Raw genomic sequence first — 22039 nt, 5'->3', positions numbered from 1 at the left:
AACTGTCCCAGAGCGTGGAGCAACTCACCTGGGGCTCTTCTTGGCCGCTGACAGGACGTACGAGTGCTCCCGGGAAGCTGTCTTCCTCACCACACTGCTTGCAGCCTCTGACCTGGAGTGGCACAGGGAGGGAGCATCTGATGGCGTAAGGCAGGACTCAGAATGGCTCGGGGCCACCCCAGGGACGAGAGTGGGCAAAGCCAGAGTAGCGCCTGCTCTGAGGACTATTCCAAAGAAACGCGGAGACCAAAGGAAGGGCGACCATGTTTATGGAGCACGGAGTGCGGGCCCAGCCCTGCACTGGCTGCTGCCAATTCACACTGCCTCAGTGACTCCTTACTATCCGGGAAGGTACGGGCCAGTATCATCCACAATTTGCAGCTGAGACAACCAAGGCATGGGGACCTTTGGTGACATACCCGAGATCACACACCCAGCCAGTAGCAGAGCAGGCAGTCAGTGCCCGGCAGCCTGGCTCCAGAGCTCCTGGCTCTTCCCCTGCATCTCCCAGGCCCGGAGACCCCTGCCCTTAGAATTGCCCATCTGCCGGGCCTTTAGCACAGGGGCTTCACTGTTTCCTAAGCCAGTAGATGTTGGGACTGGGGGCATGCTGAGCACAAGGGGGCTTTATTTCCTCAGGTTCTAGCTGCCGCCCAAGCACCCAGGTCTCACTTTGGGGTGAGGGGCATTGGCACCTCCGGAGCCTAGCCCTGCCCCCCAGGCACTAGGCCCTGCCCGGACTCTGCACACACAGCACACACAGTGGGCTCCTCCAATTTGCTCAGGACCCTTTATAACAAACTGATCTAAAGTCCTGAAGCACCTCCCTCCCCACCCTGCGTCCACACACTGATGAGGCCTCCCCCAGACGTTCATTACCTAGGCTCTGCCCCATAGAAGGTTTACAAGAGGGTCCCCAGCACTGCACGGGTGATTCTGGGACTCAAGGAATGACACCTGTTGCCGGCAGCCACTCCTCCAGCAAACGTGCCAGTGCTGATGTGCTTCCTGTTGTGCATTTCGTCACCCCCGCTGGCACAATTTCTATTTTACCAGTTTGCGGAGACTTGAGCCCCTGCCCTGCCCGTGGGATGCCCAGCGGGCACCGTTACCTCCGTTTCTGCTCGTCAGAAGAGAAGGGCATCTCCTCCTCTTCAGCGGCCCCTGATGCTGAGCTGCGCCTGATGTTGTAGGGCGCCCTGGGGGCAGGGGAGGGGTTGAGGATGCTGGCAGTTATGGCCCTTCTGCCCCCTACCTCTGCCCCTGTTCCCTGTCATAGGCTGCTACTCTCAGCAGCTTAGCTTCCTGATTTACAACAATACGTGCTGGCTTCGCTGCCTCTGGGCCTTTGCTCATGCCACTTCTTCCTCCTCAAGAGCTAGCCCTCCTCCCTCTCCCTGTTCCAACCCAACCGTCCCCCAAGACCAAGTTCAAGCCTCATCCCTTCTCCAAAAAGATTCTCTAGCTGCTCCATGTCACTGGATGATGGCAACAAGGGACAAGCAATATAAAGATGTGGGGCTCCTGGGAACTGTGGACACAACCCACCCCTCTGTCCAGAGTGCCCCCTCCCTGGGCACACAGGAGGGGGCCTTTGATAGGGGTCAAAAGGGGAGCTCTGGAGGGAACCCCAAAGATTTATATCCAAGAAGTAGCTAAGATTTAGGCACAAAATGCCCATCAACTGATAGGCTGCCAGGGCCAGCCGCTTGCTTAGGATCATCAGGCCCCAGCCCAGCCTGGCCCGGCCCAGAAGGCCCAAGAAACACAGCCAGCCAGTAGCAGCCCCAGGCCCCCATGACCCTTTCTCCAGACCCATCAGCACCTTCTACAAGCTCCTTCAGCCCCTGCTTTGCCTTCTGTCAGAAGTGCAATGTGCACAGCTGTCTAACTTTCTGGGGCTTGTTGTCTTCTGGTGGGCTCCATGCCACAGTGGCAACTGGCAGGGATGTCAGGCCAGCGGGACAAGCACTCCCAGGCCATGCTTAGAGGCAAGCGGCCAGATGCCCTCAGCAGGCCCGGTGTTTGGGCTCATCCCTTGCAGGAGGGAACCGAGCTGGGTCTGTGATTATATACGTACAGCTTCTTGTAATCCTCAGTGGTCATCTTGTAGCCGGAGGAGGAGGGACAGGGAGGCCCAGCGGGAGCTGCTCTCACCAGACCGGCAGCGCTGGAGAGGCAAGGAGTTTCCGTGTGCCCACCCGCAAGTCCCCTCCTCGCTTCCAGATTTGCCCACGGGGCCCAGCGGGCACATGGCAGGTGGATGAAGGGGTGCTAGTGGCCTTTCCTCTTTGCTCTCAGGCCTGCCAGATACCCAGAACATCCGTGCCACCCTGAGCAGGGCAGCCCTCCTACCATAGGCAGACCCAGCCCCTGGGGCTCTGCCTTTTTGATGGAGCCCAGCTGCAGCCTGACGCCAAGATGCTCTGACGGCATGCCGCCTCCGCCTGCCGGGAGAAGGTGGGCTAAAGCACACCGCTCAGTGCAATCAGTCAGCAAGTCGAGGCTGCGAGCCCCTCCCAGCCTCCTCCCTGCACCTCTGCTCCAGGTGTTTAAAGCACCTGCATGGATTGGGAGCTTTGCCCAAATCCAGGTCTGCTAAGAGTTGTGCCTCTGTGACACTCTTGGAAGACCTGGAGGCCAGAGTGGCAGAGCACCTGACCCTACAGGTCACTTTCAGGGGCTCCAGGGGCTGTTCCAGCTCTTCTAACGCCACTGCAAGCCCCTACTCCCCTCCCCAACTCAAGCCCCACAACCGTTTGTATGCGACCACAGTCCTCAGGGCCACTTCCTCTGTGCCAGGAGGGAGACAGGCCCACCTGCTGCAGCACAGACTGGTGGAGGAGAGCGGGGTTGCAGACCTTCTCTGCCCAGGGGGAGCCAGGAATGTGAGGCCAGCCCCAGCCGTGGCCCATGGCCCGAGCAGCAGGACTGCTGGGCTGGGGAGGAGGCGGCCAGGGCCTCCCTGCTCCAGTGACCAGGGCTGGTCAGGACTGGCTTAAGGGCTGGGCACCAGTAGTGGCCCAGGGTGTCCCAGAGGCCTGGCTGCTGGGAGACCAGAGTGCCCAAATGGAGCACGCATCCACCTGGGGGGTTTCGGTTCCCACACTGCTCTCCAGGGCCCCGCCCTACATAGGAACAGAGTTGCCACTCGCCACCCCCGCAGTGACAGGCAGAGTGTTCTCTCTGCTGTGAGCTTGGCCAGCGCCCCACAGACACACCTTTTCGGAGCTCCATTGGCCTTGGGGAAGTGCTGCCGGGGCTGGGACGAGCTGTCTATGGGCTTGGTGAACACTCCCCTAAAAGAGAGCCCAGAAGAAGCAGCCTGGTGAGCTCCCCCGGGAGAAGCCAGGGGCTGGTGCAGGTGGGTACAGGGAGGCGGGCAGGGTCCTGCTGTCACCTACCGGATGATATAGCCAGTGGGAGCCCTTGTGCTTGGAGGCCTGCCAAGGGGAAAGAAGGTATGAAGTGAAGTGAGGCCTCATTGGAGGGCCCAGGGTGCCCTACTTTCTCCTGTCCCCAGCAACAGCAAAGCGGGTTGGTTGGCGGGTGTCCCAGTATGGTCAGAGCAAGGGGTGCAAGAGTGGCTGGCCTGGCTGCCAGTTCAGCTCTGCCTGTCTCCCTCATGCTCCCCAGGAAAAGTACCTGTGGCTGATTTTTCCGGGGCCAGCCTGGCCCAGCTCTAGCTTGCAGCAGGTGCCCAGGAAGGTGTGTTCCATGGCTGGGCATTCGCTGCAGAGGTGTCCCCTCCAAAGTCTGGCTTCTCCCTGGCCTGCCGGGCCCCAGTACTTCCCTGAGCAAGAGCTCTTCTGGAATTACTGACAGTCTCCCACCCTCTACTCTCAGAGCTGGAGTAGATCCAGCTCAGGCTGGAGGCTCCATGGTGAGAGGCTTGGGGCTAAGGCCACGGCAGGCAGAGTCCATGGCCCCTGGCCTGACCCTCTGCCCCTGTACAGCCTCCTCCAGGAAGGCTCATGAGGGCCCAAGGGGCAGAGACCAGGCATGAGCCAACCAAGGCCAACTGCCCCTCCCTCCCCACTCCTCTGGGGGCCAGCTCCTCCAGCCCCTGGGATGCCCACATCCCAAATCTTAATGGAAGTTTGAGACTGGAGGGCATGGCCAAGGCTTGGTCAGTGGCTGGAAAACATTAGGCTCCATGTGCTAGATGCCTCCTGTTTGGGAGCAAGTGAGCACTGAGAGAGCTCAGAGGACTTGGTGGGGGCAGCCAAGAGCTAACAGTGTAGGGCAGCCAGGGCTGTGAGTTCCAGGCTCAGGAGCAGGGGACAAGGACCCAGCAGATGGCCCTTCTGTCTAGCAATAGAGGAGCTTGGGGACCTCATGCAGGCAGGCAGGAAGGGCAGCACAGAGCCTGTGTTCTCCATCCCCACAGAGCCTGTCCTTAACAGGGGACAGCCTCCTGGAGGTGACCAAGTTGCAGGAACATTTTGGGTGGGACCTGAGAAAGGAAGGTCACTTATCCCACTTCTAGCCACACAAGCATTTGTGGCTGAAATACCTATGGCCTGGGGAGGCTGGGCCATAGCCCCTGGCTGACTCTGGACCCTTTCTGGGAAAGAATGAGAGCCAAAGTTTATGTAAACTTCCAGGCACTCCAGCTCTGAGTCACAGCATCCCAGAATGTGCCTTCCAAATGCAGCTTCAAACCGAAGCCCAGAGTGAGAACTGCACCCCCCGAAGTAAACAAGCCCCCCAACGAGCAGGCTACCTTTGAACTATTCTCAGGCCCTTGCCAACCTTGCCAACCTTGCCAGCTGCGGCTCTCACAACTGCAATTCTCTTTCGTGTTCATCTCTCTACTTGGTTCGTGCCCCTGTTCCCTGCCAGGATGTCAGTTTCCTGAGGAGAGGGCTGTGTCCTTTGTGGCCAGCACAGGACCTGGCAGGTAGCAGGCGCCGAGTCACTGTGGGATGATGGGCAAGGCTAAAGTTACTGGAGGCAGCCCCTGGGGCTAGCAGTGAACTTGGCCACCTCCTTTCCAGCTGCTTCCAATGCTTCTACTACCACCCAAGGCAGGCTCTGGCCCTGCACTCGCTGCCGCTGCCACTGCCAGCTGTTCGGAGCAAGAATCAAGCCCGCACTTTGTGGTCCCCTTACTCCTCAGGAGGAGTTCCTCCAGACACGGCCAGGAGGTGCTGGCACTTCAGAGTCTCTCTGGACAGTACTATGCAAAAGTCCTCTAAGTAGAGGGGGGATGGTCCGTTCCCCTCAGCCAGCTGTCAAAATATGTCATCCTGAACTAGGGAGACAGTTGGAGCAAACATGTGAATCTCCTCTGGCATGCTGGTTACCAGGCGCACTCAGCAGGCAGGCTACCGACGGGGGGATGTCATGTGCGACTCTCGAAGCCACCCGAAGCACCTCAGGGACATTGTCTCACTCCCTGCAGAGGGGTCTCAGTGACAATTTCGATCCCAGTTGACAGCTGGCGCCACGGAGGCCCAGCAGGGAAGGCTGTCAGCCCCAAGGCCACACAGCCAGGCCAGGCACCTGGATCCAGTGACCCCTGCTTCCCATTCCCAAGAGTGAGCAAAGCAGAAACGCTCGTGTTTCCTGTGGATTTCAGAAAACTCACTGCAGACCCTGATGTCCCTTCATCAGGTGGCTCAGGCTCCCTCCCCAACCTCTGAGGACTGCAGCATGGGGCCCGCCCACCAGTCATGTGGGCATCACCTCTTACCTGGCAGCTGATGACAAAGATGTGGCACGGCTCCGGCCAGAGGGCAGCTCGCTGGGGAAAGAGGGGTCCCAAAAGAGTGGCTCCCAAGCTCCATGCCATCTGCCACCCTGTGGCCTCCATCCTAGAGGCTGCCTGCTGGGCCCCAAGGCAGGGGAGGTGGGGTGCAGTATATGCACCCCAGGAACTTGGCCCACCATTGCCGTCGCCCCTTCCCTGTCCCCGGCCTGCCTCTACATGCCATAAGCATGTGCCGTACCTGGGGCTTTCCCACCCTGTGACTTTGGTTGAGTCTCGCCCTCTGCTGGATTGCTTTCTCAGGCTCCGGCCTCCCCAGCTGGCCTGTGGCCACATGGCCTGGCCTAGCTCTGAATGGTGGAAGCCCTTCGGCATCTCCAGGTATGGACGGGCGCCCCCGTGGATCACAACCCCGTCCCCGCCAGCCCTCCTGGCCTCCTGGACTTACAGTGTGCAGCCCTCCGATTCATCCTGCTTGGTGATCCAGCTCTTGTCCCCCTTCAGTGTGGTTCGCACCTTCATCTGCTTGAGGACGTTATTGCGTTCCTCTTCACCCGGTGGGAGAGGCTTCCCTGGTGGGGGCAAGACCACACAGCCTCAGAAGGGAAGCCTAGCCCAGGACCCTAGGGCCTCCTTTCCAGCCCCCCCCAATATGCCACTCTCATTCTGCTGCCCAGGCAGTGCTTGTGGCCCTTGCAGGGCAGGCCTGGAAGAAGGCAGCCACATGCCAAGCCCGGGACAAGAGGGAGCCCAGGCCTCACCTTTAGTGCTGCCTCCGAGAGCTGAGATGCTCATGGCGTTTGCTCTGCAGGTCCTTTCTCAGTTGATTCAACAGGGCTCCTGGGGGCAAAAGCAAGCACACGGCTTGTCACTTCATGCATTTATAATGGCTCCAGGTTACCATGTGGTTCCTGGCACACCAAGACTATCCAGACTGTCTGCTTGGGCATTGGGAAGCAAGAGTTGGTGGAGTCCTGGGTGGTGAGCAGAGGTCCCCACTGGGCAGCGTAGCCACCTTTCTGCCCAAGGCCGCTCTCCTGGGGAACACAGCCTGGCTGCCAGGGGCTGTCTGCTCGAGAGATGGCTGATAAGGGGAGACCACAAGCCCTCCTAGAGACTCTGATGGCCAGACTCTGGGCCCTGGTGAGGCCCATGCAGACGGCGGGCTCCCTGGGGGCCAGCATGGTGGACTCAGAAGGATGGACTGGGGTAGGGCAGGGGCTGGGGACCAAAAGCTTTGGGATTGGCCCATCTCTCTTATTCCTTAGTAGCTGTCTGACAGACCTTGGGCCAGTTAGCTAACCTCTCTGGGCTGCCTCAGTGTCCTCATTTGTAAAATAGGAGTTTAAAAAAATCTACGCATCAGGACTGCTGTGAGGACAGAATGCACTCATGTTCTTGCAAGTGCTCAGTACCATCTGGTACGCAAAGATCACAGGGCAGTTGGATAGGAGCCAAGCAGCAGTGAAACTCAACTTGTCCTTGCTGGGAGAGGGGACTGCCGGTGGTCCTCAATCAGTGCAAACACAGCCTGGGGGTGTGCAGGCCTGTGTGGTTCAGGTGTTGGCTCCATCTCCAGAAGAGAAAGCCCGGAGTCCCACTGCCAACTCCTAATGACCCTCGGGGACCAGGCGAGGGTGGGGATCTATGAGGTGAGGATTCTATGATCTTCTTTCTCTTCCTTTCTCTGCCTTCTCGCACTGCTTGCCCTCCTGGCCTCCTCGATGCCCTTGAGCCAGGTGCTGCCCTCCCGTGGCCAGTGAGGGGTGGGCCATGGTGTCGGTGAGGTCTCTGAAGCTTTCACAGCGCCATGAAGGCTGTTTGCCCCAGGAGGGTCTGGGGTGACAAAGCCGGCTCTCCAGGCTGCCGGGAGATGGAAGGCCCACGTCATGGGTCTAGTTGAAGCCCTGAACCGCCACAGCTGGCCCCTTGGGCCTCAAGAGAGGGGCTGGAAGCTCATGTGAGTGGTGACAACGGGCAGCAGGGGCCCAGGCTCCACCAGCACAGTCCTGAGGCAGAGCAGCCTCCTTCTTAGGGGGCCTGCCCCTCTCTGGGCCCCTGCAGGGCCAGGCCCTGAGCAACCAGGCTCTGCTGCCAGCTGGCAAGGCCTGGACACGTTTCTGTGGAGGTTAGGGGCACACTAAAACAGGCAGGCAGGGGGCCAAGAGCAAACCAAATTTGCCACATCAGCAAGAGCTGGCGTTCCCATAAACTGCACTGAGTGAGCAGCCCAGGAGGCCCGAGCCTGCTGCATGCCAGGAACAGCACCTCATCACCAGGAATGGGTGCCCCCGTGCCCAGCCCTGCACCAAGGCTGCCATAGCAGAGTTCATTCCACAGGTGATCCCCAGACCATAGAGGCCCAACTGTCCCATCCCAACAGCCATGGAGTGGCCCAACCTGGCAGGTCACATAGAGTCGCCACCTGAGATCTTGGTCCCTTGCTCTTCTTGTGCTGCTGACTGACTGTGAGACCTTGGGTGAGTCCCTCACCTCCTCTAGGCCTCAGCTCAAGACTTGGTCTTTAGGTTCCTTCAAGAACTCATCAGTTTTCCCTTGACAAACCTGTTGACCACGTTGCCTAGAAGTTTTCTGCCAAATCAGAACCAAATAAGCCACTTCCAAAATCAGGACAGACTTACGCACATGCAGAATGACAGAGGCAGAGGGGCCACTGGCAGCTCCCAGGCGAAAGGGACTGAGACCCACACAAGAGCCCACAGTGAGGGAGAGTGGAGTTGGCAGGGGACTCCGTGCTGCCTCATTTCCTTACAGTAAGAAGACTCAGGGCTTACTGCTCTACCTGACCAGGCAGAGACAAGGGCCAAGGCTTCGTCTCAGAAATAAAATGTCATTTTTTTGATGGGACAATAAATCTGAGAGTCAGGCAGAAGCATCTTCCCCGGGACTGAAGATTGGAAAGCAGCTGTTTGGGACAAGGAGCCTTTAAAGTGATGAGTCCCAGCCAGACTGATGGACACACGAGATTTGAATTATGTCGTAGCTAGAGATCTGGCTTCTCCCTCCATTTTGCCACCCCCTCCTCTTCCCACACCCTCACAGCCCCGGTTCAGGCCAGTCACTTCTGACCTCCTCCCTGGACCACCTGCTTTCATCGGTGCTTCCTTCCAGCAGCACTCATCGGCCCCTAATCCCACTTGGCCCACATCAGCCCTGGCTTCTCACTCAACTTCTGCCAGCTCCCCCACGTCTCTAAGACTGGGGGCAAACTCCCCAACGCCCTGATGCAGCCACTTTTTTCACCAACCCCCTCAATGTCCATGCTGTGCTCCAAGCAGACCACATGCCTCAGCATCCCCGGAAGGTAGCTCTTGCTTAGCTGGCCTCCCCACCCAGAATGCCCTCCAGCTCCTCTTGCTGAACTAAGCCCTGGTCCTCCCTCAGGGCCCCACCAGTCTGCCTGCCCTGCTCCTACTGGGCTCTCCACTCCTCTGACCTCAGCCCGTTGGTACTGTTGACCCAAGACTTCCCAGACAAGACCTGTCCCCTCCACTAGCCTCAGTGAGGACAGAGCCCAGGCACCCCCCTCACACTCCCAGCACACAGCCTGCATGGGCTACCTCTGCTGCTGGGCTGGAGGCTGGAGGGGCCATGCTTCTGACTTACCAAACATCGCCACCTATCCTTGGACCCAGTTCTCCCCTCAGACCCATCATCCCCTCCCTTCATTTGACCCTTCTCAGAGAGCAAGGCAGAGCAGCCCCCCAGTCAATGGGCAGCCGGGAAAACCCTCAGTGCAGCCAGGAGCAGACCACTGGGAGGGCGTTTCCCGGGCAGCTCACACACACTGCTGGTGGGCACGTCAACTGGGGCATCTTTTTAGAGGACAAGTCTCCGAATGTATCAAAAGCCTTAGATCGGGCAAGCCTGATGATCCAGCAGTTCCCCTCACAGCCATCTCCCCCAGGGAGACAACTGCGTAAGCAGAACAAAGTGTACAAGAGGGGCATCGCCCCAGTGCTGAGTGTGATGGTGAAAATTTGACAATAAATTCCCAACAGTCGTATTTAAACATATTATCCATCACCATCCAAGCAAATACTATGCAGCCATTACCAGTGATATTGATGTATACAATATTTAACAAGCCTTCATCTATATGGTTTCCATATATCAAGTGAAGGCAGCTTTTAAAACAAGATGTGTAGGATGGTGCCATTTACTTAAAAATACATTTACATAAAAATGCAGAGAGAAACATCTGAGGATATATATACTCAAATCTTTTGCTCCTCTGTGTATTTCTAATTTTCCTATCATGAACGTGTATTGCCTGTGGGATAAAGACTGAACAAACAATGGTTTAACCAAATGAAATAGGAGCTGGGGCTGATGGATAGCTAATAATGGGCCTCAAAAGTTGATGCCAGGTGAGCAGAGCCGAGGGGGCATGGAGAAGTGAGGAGAGTGAATGGATGCGACAGCCCCAGGAATTTTCTCCCTCACACCAGAAGGGTGGACAACCCGGGGCCGGGGGGACACCCTGGGCCTCTAGGGGGACCTGCTGTGCCGCGCCATGCCACACTCTGTGGGGCCGCACCCAGGCGCACGTGGCCTCCTTCAGGAGCCTCCATCCTCTTTGCCCGCAAGCTTAGAGTGGGAGGGGGAGCAGGCGGTGCGTTTGGGGTTTGATCTCAGTCAGGAGGTCTAGCAGCGGCCTGCAGAAGCATCCCTGGGAGCAGGAGGCCGGCCTCCGCTCAAAAGCGCAAGGGGCGCACTAGAGCCAGAAGGATGTGCTTTGCACACACGGGTGCTGAAGGCCCCACTCCCTCCCCCTGCTTGGGGAGAGCAGAACTCTGGCCAGGTGAGGAGGATTTCCCCCCAGCACTCCCAGCCTGGCTGACCACAGCCTCGGCCCTGCCCTTCGATGGGGCCCGGGGATGTGGGTTGCCAGCAGGACACCAAGGCTGGCGCCCAGTCCAGGGGCCAGGACGCGCAAGCCGGGTAGGAGATCTACACCGCACAGGCAGCAGTATACCGTCGTCTCCGCTTCATCGGGAGCAAAGCAAACCCTCCTGAGCCTGGGAGGTCAGGCGACTACCGGCCCCAGGCCACACTTCCAACACCTCCAGAGGGTGGTGGGTGCAGCTGGAATGTGAGCCTCGGCTGTGCAGCAGCCATGCTGACCCCACACACGATGCCATGGAATGCTCTTCCGAGCAAACAGCCAGGGTCCAGGTGGCCTAGGCACAGCAACCACCAGCACCTGTACGCTTCCTCCAAAGCTGGGCAGTTGGCCCCAGCTGCTGGACAGAGGGGCCTCCTGGACTCCGGCCAGCCATACACAGTGCCTGCCTGGCTGCTACAGGTCCAGCCACTACTGGCTCCAAGCACCGACCTAGAATCCCCTCTGAGGAGGGCAGCCCACACCCCTGAGGCCCCAGACTCTCTATCCCGTCTCCAAACAACACACTAAGGTCTCTCGTGCCCCAGGGCTGGCACCTGAGATGCAAGATGCAGACAAAGTTCAAGAAGACACGGAAAGGGGCCGGCCCGGTGACGCAGCGGTTAAGTGCTCAGGTTCTGGTTTGGCGGCTGGGGGGTTCGCTGATTCAGATTCCGGGTGCAGGACATGGCACTGCTTGGCAAGCCATGCTTGTGGTAGGCATCCCACATATAAAGTAGAGGAAGATGAGCACGGATGTTAGCTCAAGGCCAGCCTTCCTCAGCAAAAAGAGGAGGATTGGCAGCAGATGTTAGCTCAGGGCTAATCTTCCTCAAAAAAAAAAAAAAAGAAGGAGAAGAAGACACGGAAAGAGAGAAACTGCACTGGGGCCCCTGCACCTCCTCACTCACCCCACAGAGAAGATGGAGAGCCTGGTGAGATGGACACAGGATCGCTGGAATGTTCCATTTCCAGCCACCTTCAAAACGGGGGCAGGAGACTTCCTGCCTGCCCAGGCCTTCTGGTCTTCTTCTTCCTCTGGGCACGTGGGCTCCTTCCAAACCCCCTTGGCCCACGAGCCCTGTCATCCAGAAGGGCCACCTGACCTGAGAGGAAACACTGTCCCCCAAGCTGTGGCTTCCACTCACATCTCTGCCCTTGTCCCTAAGTGGCCTCCCATGTTTGTGACATTATCCCACTCTCTGAGCCCAGGTCTCCTCATCTGTAAAGTGGTGCTGAAACACTGAGCCTGTGCACCTGTCTGCTGGGCCTCCTTCTGCAGGATACCTCCTAGCCAGAGCATGTACCTCTCCCTGGAATTTGGTGCCAGCTCTTTTGCATCGCATGCCTTCGGTGTCTTGATGATGGTGGGTGTCCTCTCCTCCCAAACAGCCCCTGTGCAGCTTTTCAGTACTGTGGGCCCGGTTCCTACCTTGATAGGGAGAAGTCTTCTTGTTCCTTAGGAATTGCCATATTGCCCTGCTTAGGGACCTGGCCTGGGCTACCAAAGGAATGAGTGGCTTATCTGCCGCCTTCCACCCGAGCTGTACATCATGGCGCACCCCTGGAGCCTCACTAGATATGGCCCCACCAAGCTGCACCTCTCTCCATGCCCATTCTGAGCAAGGCCCCACACTCAGCCTACACTAGCCCATCCCAGGGCAGTTCATGACCAAGTTCAAGTCCTCCTGAGCAGGCCACCCTCCTGGCCCTTCATCTCTTTCTTTCTCCGTCTTCCATTAGCCTACAGATGTCTCCAGGGGTGGGCAGCGGGAGCGTCCCTGGCAGATGGGGTCCAGCCCTCCGTGATACAGATGGCCTCTGAATGCCAATGGGCATGCTGCCTCTGCACTTTCCCCACTGCTGCAGCAGCCTCTCAAGGCTGCCCAGCAACCTCCCAGGGCAGGGGCCTCTGGCCCTGATTGGATAGAGAGAAGCAAGGAGCTAATAAGTGAGTGTGAGGAGCCTGGTTTCCCACAGCAAGCCTGGTGTGCCAGAGGCCTTCGGGGAGTGGAGTTGGAGCCGATGTGTGCAGGGCCTGATGCAGGCAGATTAGAGGGAGGGAGGGAGCCGGGGGAGTTGGCAGACAGTGACGCAAATGCTTGGCTGATGCGTGAAGAGACAGAGATGGAGAGAGAAGCAGCAGGAGGAGGGGCTGCCCCATCGCCCCACAAGGACGTGCTCTGCCTCCAAGATGAGAAGACTAACTCGGAGAAAGTTTTCTAGAATTGCCACCCCGCTTGACTCTCCATGCTGTGCATACTCCCTTTCCCAGGCAGGTCTCTGTCTCTTTGCCCTTGCAGCTACCTCCTTGCATCTCCGAGAAGTGCCATCAAGTCCCACATCCCCCTGGACTGGGGATACAGCCTGGTCCCATTCTTAGTCACACTGCACTAAAAATGTCTGCATTTCCCACTAGCCTGGAAGGAAGAGGGAAGCACAGGAGAGGAGGAAGGTGTAGGGCTGCAGAGCTCACCTCAGGCAGAGACCGCGGCAGGCACGGGCATGGGCGCAGGCATGGAAGGGCATCTGCCCTGGTGGCCCTCTCCAGCCCCTGAGTGTCATCCCATGCTGGGGCCCTCACTCTGGTGCTGCCACCCTCATGCCAGCCTGCCCCAGGACTGGAATTCCCTTCCCCAACTTCCCCTGGCCCAGCTGGGATGCGCTAGCTTCTTCCAGACAACTGGATGAACCCCAAGGAGGGGCAAGGCAGCTGGGCTGGTGAACACAGGCAGTCCGGCCCTTGGTCCTGCCAGGCCCACCCCAGACCCCCGGGCTCCCGGCCTGGGAGTTTTGTGGCTAGGGCTTGTGTGAAAGGAGATAGCAGGCGGAGCAACTGCCCTTCTCCCACCCTGGGTGGCAAGGGAATGGGGGCTGCTGGATGCCAGGCAGTGAACTCCTAGGTAAGCTGGGAGGGAATAGAACAAAGCACCTTTAGCCTTGCCTTCCAGGAGCACGGGACGTTGTTGCACACAAAGGAGCTGCAGCCAGAGGGCACGGGTGTTGGGGCTTGTCTGAATGTATGTGCTGGGCGCTGGCCACTGTGAGCAAGCATGAGTGCGTGGGCCACTGGCGGAAGAGCAGGAGGCAGGGCTTCCTCCCCAGAGGTGAGCCGTGACACGTGTACTGACCTCTTGGCCTGCAAGGATCACACGCATTTCTATCTCTTGGAACCAGAGCCCACCTCTCAGCTCTGGGTGGACCCCTCAGGTGTAGGTCAGGAGTTGGTGTGAGGAAGCAGTGGGACAGGGCAAGAGGGAACATCCAGGGCACTGCCCATGCAGCCATGCCCAGTGACCAAATATGGATGTGGGAAGTGACAAGGCCTTGGGCTGCCCAGTGGAAGGGCCGGTTGCTGGGCCAACCTCAGGCCACGTTTTAGTAAGGCTCTGTCTGTGAGTATTTTCATGGAGCTCTGGGGCAGGGAACCCTAACAGAGGCAGAGCCCCAGAATATGGCCACCCCCAATCACTTCAGCAGAAATGTAAGTGTTCCCATCTGGATCATGAGAGAACAGGTGAAGTGATGAAAAGTCCTTGTCTCCCAGCAACTTGCTCCTAAGATGAGTGCATCCAGCCAGTTCCGATGCTTCAACTGGGGGCTGCCAGGGGGTCTCAGAGGAGACAGCTGACCTGGCAGGAAGGAGACTCCTTTCTCCCATGGGGCCTTGGCTCCCCACCATTGGATGAGGGTTTCAATGACTCAACTATGGGAAAACCAAGCCTGCAAGGGGGACCCCAGCTGTCATACCTGCCCCCTCTGGCCCTCCTATAACAGCCTGAGTTGGGCTCTACAGCCCTGAGGCTCCAAGCTGCCAGAGCCTGCAAAGCTCCCCTGACCAGAGTTCCTCAATGCCTCCCTTCTGGCCCAACTCAATCTAGGGGCGACAAGGGGTTGGGAAAAAGGCAGCAGGGGCACCTCTGCATGACCCTCCCAGACTGTGCCCTTCCTCACCGGTCTGATAGCTCGACTCACTGGAAGGCTTGTCCTGGCGATGGGGGATTCCGGGCATGGGCGTGAGACTCCCGCCCATTCTCACTGTAAATATTCCCTTTGGAAAAAGAGCCTCCATTGGCCCCAGCATCGGGGAAAGGACTCAAAGAAAAGTCTCCATGCCTTAGAGCCACCTTCCGGAATAGACACTCGGGTCCTTTTGGGTATGTTTCAAGCAAAGGCCTTTGAGCTTCAAGGTAAGGGTCCTCCCTTGTGCATCAATGCCCATGAGAGGCCCCTCTCAAGCTCCTTCAGGGTAATGAGCTGTCCCAGGATCGGGGTTACCAGGGGAAGGGTGACACTGAGGTAGTCAAATTCGGCCTGCTGGAGGGCCCCGCCTGCTACCCAAGAGGCAGCAGGTGCCTCCTCCCAGCCTGTCCTTGCCTAGAGAGTTTCCCTCTGCAGCCGGCCTGGCAGCCCCCTGAGCCTGAAGGGGGCAGCAGAAACAAAAGGTGAGAAGGCGGTGGGAGACATTGCTGGTTCAGAAAGCCTCAGAGATGAGCCAGCTGGGCCCATCATCTATCATTTCACGGGAGGGGCACACTGTTGCTATCGGAGACATGGAGGATTGGTCAAGGCCATGAAGCCACACATCCATGCTGTCTCTTCCAGCTTAGGTGCAAAGCAAGGAGCACTAAACAAAGAGTCCAAGTCCTAGCTCTGTTAGAACAAGTCACTGGGCATGTCACTTAATCTTTCTGGCTGAAGATGAAGCCCCATTCTCAAAGCACTCCTTGATCCCTGCACCTGGTCGTGGGGGGAAGGTGTGGGATTCAGTGCAGCCCCTCTGCTCAACGAGGGCCACAGGACCACATGCAGTGCTGTTTTCAGAGCCTCCCTCCCTGTGCTGGCCTCCCTCTGGAACGCCACCTGGAGGGCAACATAGAGAGAGCCCGCATCATAGGGAGAACCCAGGCTGCGGGAAGGTAGGAGCCTGCACAGGGAGCTGCAGCGGGAAGTGCAAAGACCAGCTGGCATGCACCCCACACGCCGGGCTGAGAAACCAATGCCCCGACGCAGAGAGGAAAGAAGGTGGCTGTGCCCAGGCCCCTAGCAGGACGCTGGGGACGCTAAAAGTCAGGGAGCTCCACCTGCCATCATCCAGTCCTTTCTCGAGGCACACACTTGGCCAACTGTCTTAAGTTTTAACCCAGGCTGACCTGATTTTCTGGGCCAAAAGGGCTGGAATGACCAAACATCCCATTTTATGAAGCAGCCTCCTGTGGCCAGGTCTCCGGAACGAGGACATCCTGATTCCTGGTCTCAGCAGCTGGCAGGACAGTCAGCAGACAGCTTGCTTCCCTCCAGGGAGAGGTGGGGCAGGTGCTGCTGCTGCTCCAGGGCTTCCAGGGATTCGGAGGGCCTCAGCAGCGGTCTAGGGGGAAGGGGCCCTTTAGAGACCTGCCAGAGGGATGGCTGAGCAGCTGGGTCTCGTCTGAGCCCCACAGTCTGCTGTTCAGCACGCGGCTCCCAGGAGCCCCAAGCCGGCTCCTTTCGCTGAGTGGAGCACCTTGAACTGCCTGTGATGCTCCAGTCCCCGGGGGCTCCCGCCTGGAGGCCAATGGGGCAGCAGGAAGGAGGTGCACCCCGTGGAAAAGGAGCTGGCGGAGACTGGGGTTGCGGAGGGAAAAAATGTAATATAGAGAAAGACGGCATAGCGGGGGGAGCATTTGTAAATGTGCTTTACAGGTAAACGACTTCTGCACGAAAGTCTGGAATTTTACCTCCCCCCATCCCACTGCCAACACCGCAGAATCTAGATTTCTTGGCACCAGTGCTGGAGGGGCCCTGGGAGGCCGACGTCAGAGGAGGGCCTGCACCCTCCCGAGGCTGTGTGGCGCTCCAGTCCCAAGGGGGCCGTCCTGAGGAGCTGACTCCTCCAGGCTCTCCTGCGCCCCTTTTCTAGCTCTCAGGGGGCTGAATACAAGTGACTGCTTGGAGTAACTTGGCCATTTCAAAGGTGGCTTGGCCTCAAGGGCCACCGAGGGATTCTGGTCAGGGCCCTCTGAGATGTCTCTGTGGAGGCCAGGAGGCTGGGCAGCGCCAACATGCTGGGGACAACAGGGCCCATGAGCCCTCGCCCCAGACAGGACCCCTTGCCAGAGCATCCTACCTGAGACATTCCCGTTGTTCTCAGGGCCTCCACCTCCCCTGCTGTACCAGGAGGAGATACCCAGAGGAACCCTGGGAGCTCTCCTGTGGGGCCTGGGCTGTCTCTGTCCGCCACCTCTGACACCTCTGTTGTCTCTGCAGCCTGGGAACCAAGGCAGTCTGAAGCCCATCCCAGTGGGACAGAGATGCTATCCCCACCTGCACACAGATGGCCCAGCGGGTTGAAAGGGACTCAGGGGTCGTGGAGCCCACCTCCACCCCAATCAACTCTCCCCCCCACCACACAATGAATACCCATGTACCCTCACTTCTGCCATTCATTCAGCCTTTGCCAGAGCAGGACCATGACAGGGAGCCCCCCACAAGCCCCCCACTTGCCCCTGACTAACGTTGGCCAAAGCTAATTCCTTTTGTCCTAGTTACAGGTGATCACTAGTGAGCTCAAGGGGAAAAAATTGCCCAGGCCCCTCCCCCCACCCTTCACCACCCATCCCAGTAGGGCTCTCCCCTCCCAGGCCCCTCCTAGGCCCCTCCTTTCTCACTTTCCTGTGCGCCCCAGAACCCAGAGTCCCCTGAGCTCTACCCTCACCTCTTATCACTGTTCCCATTTTTCAATAAGAATATGGAGACCCAGGGAGGAGAAAGCATTTGCCCAAGGCCACACTTTCATTTATTCAACAAGCCTTTACGGAAAGTTGACGCCAGGCTGGCTGCTGGGCAGACAGATAGACAGGAGCCTAGGGAAGCTCTGAGAGGGCATTGCTAGAGCCCTGTGTTTCCCAAGGAGGGGCCCTTGGCTTGGGCCCTCAGGAAAGAATGAAAGAAGGAGTAGAAGCTTGCTGGGCAGAAGTGGTGAGGCAAGTCCTGGTTTGGGTTTTTTTTTTTTTTTTTTCAGTCTAAACCAGGCACCGCCTGATGTAAGCATTTTCACCAGGGATGGCCGTTCTCGTGATTGCAATCCTTGTGCCTGCTCTCTCCATAGCAACCCTTTGCCACATCAAGCTCTCTGGGAAACTGACCTAGTCATCAGAAAGTGGCATGCTGAGCCAATGATCCCAGGGACCAGCCCAAGGGTGCCGGACCGAGGGCCTGAGGTGTGCCCCCAGCAGCAACTGGCAGCACCGTGGGGCCTGCCCACCACTGGCCCCAGAGGCCAGGTCTCCTCTTTGACCCAGGGTGTAGCCACAGAGCTCTGCAGCCACCTCATCCGCCACCGCCAGTGGGAAGTGAGCATGCTCCCCATGGGAAAGTCCTAGACAGTGTTTCCAAAAGTGGCCTCTGGGTCCCCTGGGATGTGTGCTTAAACAACAGATTCCTGCCTCCCCACATTAGAGCTTGAGAATGACACCCATAGGGCCTCTTGTCCTTTAATTTTCCAGTCCTTTCTCCACCCAGACCTGCCCCTCCCGCTTCCCTCCCCTACCCTTCTCAGTTCTCAGTCATCTCCGTGCCCCAGCGCCCAACACAGGCAAGTAATCAGAAAACACTCGCCAAATCCATATGTGTATCTGAGAGATAAGGTAACTTGGCTCCATTCCTAATCCTCAAATGAGTCTTGAGTGAGCTCCTCTCTGTGCCTCAGTTTCCCTTTGGGAAAATGAACTGACTCCAGCCCTGCGCACCTCCTGACCCCTCCATGGCCACTCCTTAGTGGAAGGTTACTATCACACAGTGCTCCCATGTCAGCTTCCCCCTTCCTGAGGAAAACGATCAGACATGTTAACACCGGGGAATCCAGAGAAGGCTTCAAGGGAGTTCTCTGTACCATTCTTATGACATTTTTGTGAGTTTAAAATTAATCCAAGATAAAAAGTTAAAAATATAAACAGCGAAAATTAAAAATGAAAGCAAATTGGATTTTAGCAGGCATCCAGAAATGACCTAAGAATTAAATGTTCCGCAGCAGATCATTTAACTGTGGATAGATGCCAAATGAATCATCGGCACACACTACCAGTGATTTTTAAACTGATTTTCCCCAGGTGGGGAGCACACACCCCTCCTAACCTGGCCCCACCTCAGCCCTGGCCACTGTGGCCCCTGGAGGGGGACACTGTGGTCCTGGCTCAACCGACATCTCTGACAGAGCACCACCTGTGTGCCAGGCGCCAGCTACTTGTGGCTATGCTGCAGGTGCTCCTGGCTTCAGCCACCCTTCTGCACAGGTGACCAAACCGAGGCCTCCAGAGGCGGTGTGATGTGCTCAGGTTTGCACAACCAGGCAGTGGCTGAACCGGGGTTTGAACCCAGTTTAAGCTCCGAGAAGCTAGCTTTCTTGCCACTAGGCAGTAAAGGCAACTCCCTGTCCCACCACACAACCTACTACCATTCATCTCCCCACTCTGCTTCACAAGTCCCCTGCCAGCTCTCCAACCCTCAGAAGTAACGATGCCAACCTTTCCTGAGCATCACTCAGGCGCATGGGTCTCCTGGGTGCACTGCCCTTGTCCTGGCATCAGCCAGCTCTTTGTGGACACAGTGGGAATGAATGCAGAATCTCCGATGGGTCCCAACCATAGGGGCCCAAAGTCTGGGGAGCCATGTGTGTTGCTCTCCTCTTCCCCTGCCATGGTCCTATCCCATGCCAGGAGGGCCTGACAGTGGGAGCAGCCACAGGGCTCAGCAGGCAGAAAGCAAGCGGGTGTTACGCATGAGCTGGCGCCTTATGGGGGCTGTAGCTTGAAGCAAGATCCAAACCAAAGGGCTCAGTCACCCGTGGAGGCTGAGTGGGGAAGGAAGAAGGTGGGCTTCCAGCTTCCAAAGTGCATTGAGCCAGATTTGGGACTTTTCTTGGCATGCAACTAAGGATAGTTCAGGGATCAGGTGCTCATGCCAACTGTGGCCATGTCCTGGGCCCACTGCGGGGGGCCTGGAATCTCTGCCCTGCTAGATCTCAGGAGGCTACAGGGGCACTGGGCAGAAATGCAGGAACACAAGGCAGGCTGAAGGAGGCTGAGGTGAAGTGTTGGCTGCTCCTGGGGTCACTGCCTTCAGGTGGGGGGGCTCTGTCTGGAATCTGCACTTGAGTTGAAGAGGAAGTGAGGTGGACAATCTCGACGCAGGTGGCAGCTCCTTACTGAGTGGCCTGTCTGTTTCCTCAACTAGATTGTGACCCCTCGGGGCAAGGCCTGCATCTGATTTCTCTCCAGGTCCCCAGTACCCAGCTCTGGGTGGAACACACAGGGGCTTAGGAAGAACTGGCTTTTGTCTTTCAGGAACAAGGGGGAGGCTAGACTCAAATAGCCCCAAAGGATGTGTAGGCCTTGACCTGGCAGCTGCTGCTGAGCTCATCTTCCTGCTTCCAAGCCCTCCTCCTCCAGGAAGCCTTCCCTAAGCCTCCCAGCCAAGGCTGCTCCCCTGTTCCAGGTTCCCAAAGCCCCTTATGCTTACTCCACTCAGAGCCACAGCACCCAATATGGTCACGGGCTACCTCTGTCGCTGACCTGTGTCCAGAGGGTGGAAACGAACAGATCTGGAGCACCTGCTGTGAGCCTGGCCCTATGCCGGGTGCCTTCCATCAGCTCCTTGCAGCTGAGTACAGAGGCCCCAGCCAGGCCAGGGCTTCCAAAGGCCAGGCCAGGAAGGCACAAGGGTTGGGGCTGGGAAGCGATGGAAGGAGCAGGTAGGGCTGGTGAGGTGCATCTGCTCCTTCTCATCCCAGGGTGGCCCAGGGGTGATGAGGCCAACAGCTGGGCCCTGGCCTGTGCATCTGTGTTCTGTCCACTTGCTTCTAAGCAGTGAGCAGGGCCTCTGAACTGCCCCTGATTTTTCAGATGAGGCAGTGGAGGCCCTGCAACGGCAGGACCCCCAGCCTTCCCCCGAAACTCCATGCGAGCTCCTGAGGAGGGAGCGGGAACCCAGAGCCCCTCCCCACTGTCCAGACCGATCAGCCCACGGGACCCTGTCCCCGTCCCCAGCCAGGTACCATGACCAGAAGTCTGAAGGGCCATGAGACCAAGGCAAGACTGGATCCGGGTGCCAGAGGCCTTGACCACTGCTGGGTGGGATGTGAGGGGCTCTCTCTCAGAGTTCACGGAGTGTGGTCCTGAGATGCGGCTGCATAGTCTTCCACAACGTCAAGGCTAAGTGCACATGGCTCAGTGAGAACACAACTCCTACCGCACCTCAGATGTCCCTGGGTGGGAGGTGGCCTGGTGTGTCACCCCCTTGGACCAATGGAGCTGCCCAGGTGTCTCCAGCTTGGAAGTAGCAGAGCAGGTGGAGGAGCTGAGCTTTCAGGTGAGGTATCATTCTGCCTTTCCAAAGAGGCCACGGCTCTTGGCTCCCCTGACCCCATCAGAACAATCCAGCCACAGAGCCCGCTCTCTGCAGATCCACTCGATAACACCCAGCGACACTTGATTCGGCGCCTCCTGTCTGAGCAGCTACCTTCCCGTGGCCCACAACGAGATCGCCCTGTGCCTAGCACATGCTCATTACAAGCAACCCAGGAACCCCCTGCTCTGGGCCCCAAGGTGAGCCAGCCTCTGGGCCTCAGTTTTCTCATCTATAACATGGACACGGGTTGAGCTAGCTGATGTGAGATTCTCCCATTCTTGAGGCCTGCCATCAACTCTCAGAGCACCCTGGCCCCAGGCCAATTATTAATAATCAAACCCTCTTCCAGAAAGAGCAAGGACAGAGGGACCAGGCCAGCCTTCTCTGCCTCTCTCTGTTGGTCTCTTAGGTCACAGTGAAAACCAGAAAACCAAAGTGCGCTGCCTCCCCGGTGGAAGCCCAGGAAGGATGCTTGGAGCGGGTGAGGATTATGGATGGGGAAACTGAGGTCCTGAATTGTCCCTGTCACACGACTGGGCACGGGCCGGTCTCCCCCCTCCCCCATTGCCTCGGTGTCCCCGCTGCCTCTCTGCCGGGCCGCGCCGACGGCGACTCGACAGCCCTACCTGGCACAGGTGCCCGGCTCGTGGGGCGGGCGGAGGGTCCAGTGGGCGGGCGCGGAGCTCGGGCTCCCCCGGGTAGGCAGCGCCCGGCCGGGCTGGGCCGGGGCGGCGGGCGCGGGGCGCGGGGCGCGGCGGGGAGCGCGCAGGGCGGCGAGGAGGCGCGGACTGGCCTCCGCCCGCAGGAGAACAAACAGGTTTTCTGGGCGCCCGGAGCCTCGCCCCTCGCCACTCCCCTCGGCCAGCCCCCTTCCTCTGCCCTCTCCTGGGGTAGGTAGATGCGCCTGGCACATTCCGCACATTCTCCCGCCAGTGTCCTCTGTCCGCCCGCCCCTTCCCGGCTCCGCCCCGCGGGGCTGCAGGAGAAATCAAGGTCGGGGCTCCCCGCGCTGAGCCCAGAGCGAGCTCCAGAAGGCT

General features: G+C 58.4%; 1 protein-coding gene across 13 annotated transcripts in view; it reads right to left on the bottom strand.

Annotated features, from left to right (window-relative positions):
• Positions 1 to 21798, bottom strand: part of ZNF185 (zinc finger protein 185 with LIM domain) — a 67491-nt gene extending 45693 nt beyond the window's left edge. For 8 of the 13 annotated variants that reach the window (XM_070502122.1, XM_070502126.1, XM_070502124.1 and 5 more), the window contains exons 1-9: positions 21629 to 21769; positions 6475 to 6553; positions 6162 to 6285; positions 5699 to 5749; positions 3405 to 3443; positions 3222 to 3299; positions 2081 to 2170; positions 1113 to 1199; positions 29 to 112 (exon numbers count right to left, since the gene is read on the bottom strand). In XM_070502122.1, coding sequence (XP_070358223.1) covers positions 29 to 112; positions 1113 to 1199; positions 2081 to 2170; positions 3222 to 3299; positions 3405 to 3443; positions 5699 to 5749; positions 6162 to 6285; positions 6475 to 6508 — 587 coding nt within the window. In that variant the 5' untranslated portion in view covers positions 6509 to 6553; positions 21629 to 21769. Of the gene's footprint in view, positions 1 to 28; positions 113 to 1112; positions 1200 to 2080; positions 2171 to 3221; positions 3300 to 3404; positions 3444 to 5698; positions 5750 to 6161; positions 6286 to 6474; positions 6554 to 21628 lie in introns of all 13 variants that reach the window. The other 5 variants (XM_070502125.1, XM_070502127.1, XM_070502132.1 and 2 more) reach the window with 3 other exon arrangements.
• Positions 21799 to 22039: the final 241 nt, after the last annotated feature.

The sequence above is a fragment of the Equus asinus genome, chromosome X (assembly GCF_041296235.1).
Source record: "Equus asinus isolate D_3611 breed Donkey chromosome X, EquAss-T2T_v2, whole genome shotgun sequence".
In the NCBI taxonomy this organism is placed as follows: domain Eukaryota; kingdom Metazoa; phylum Chordata; class Mammalia; order Perissodactyla; family Equidae; genus Equus; species Equus asinus.
The sequence above is the reverse complement of the archived record's forward strand: the minus strand, read 5'-3'. Positions and strand labels throughout refer to the sequence as shown.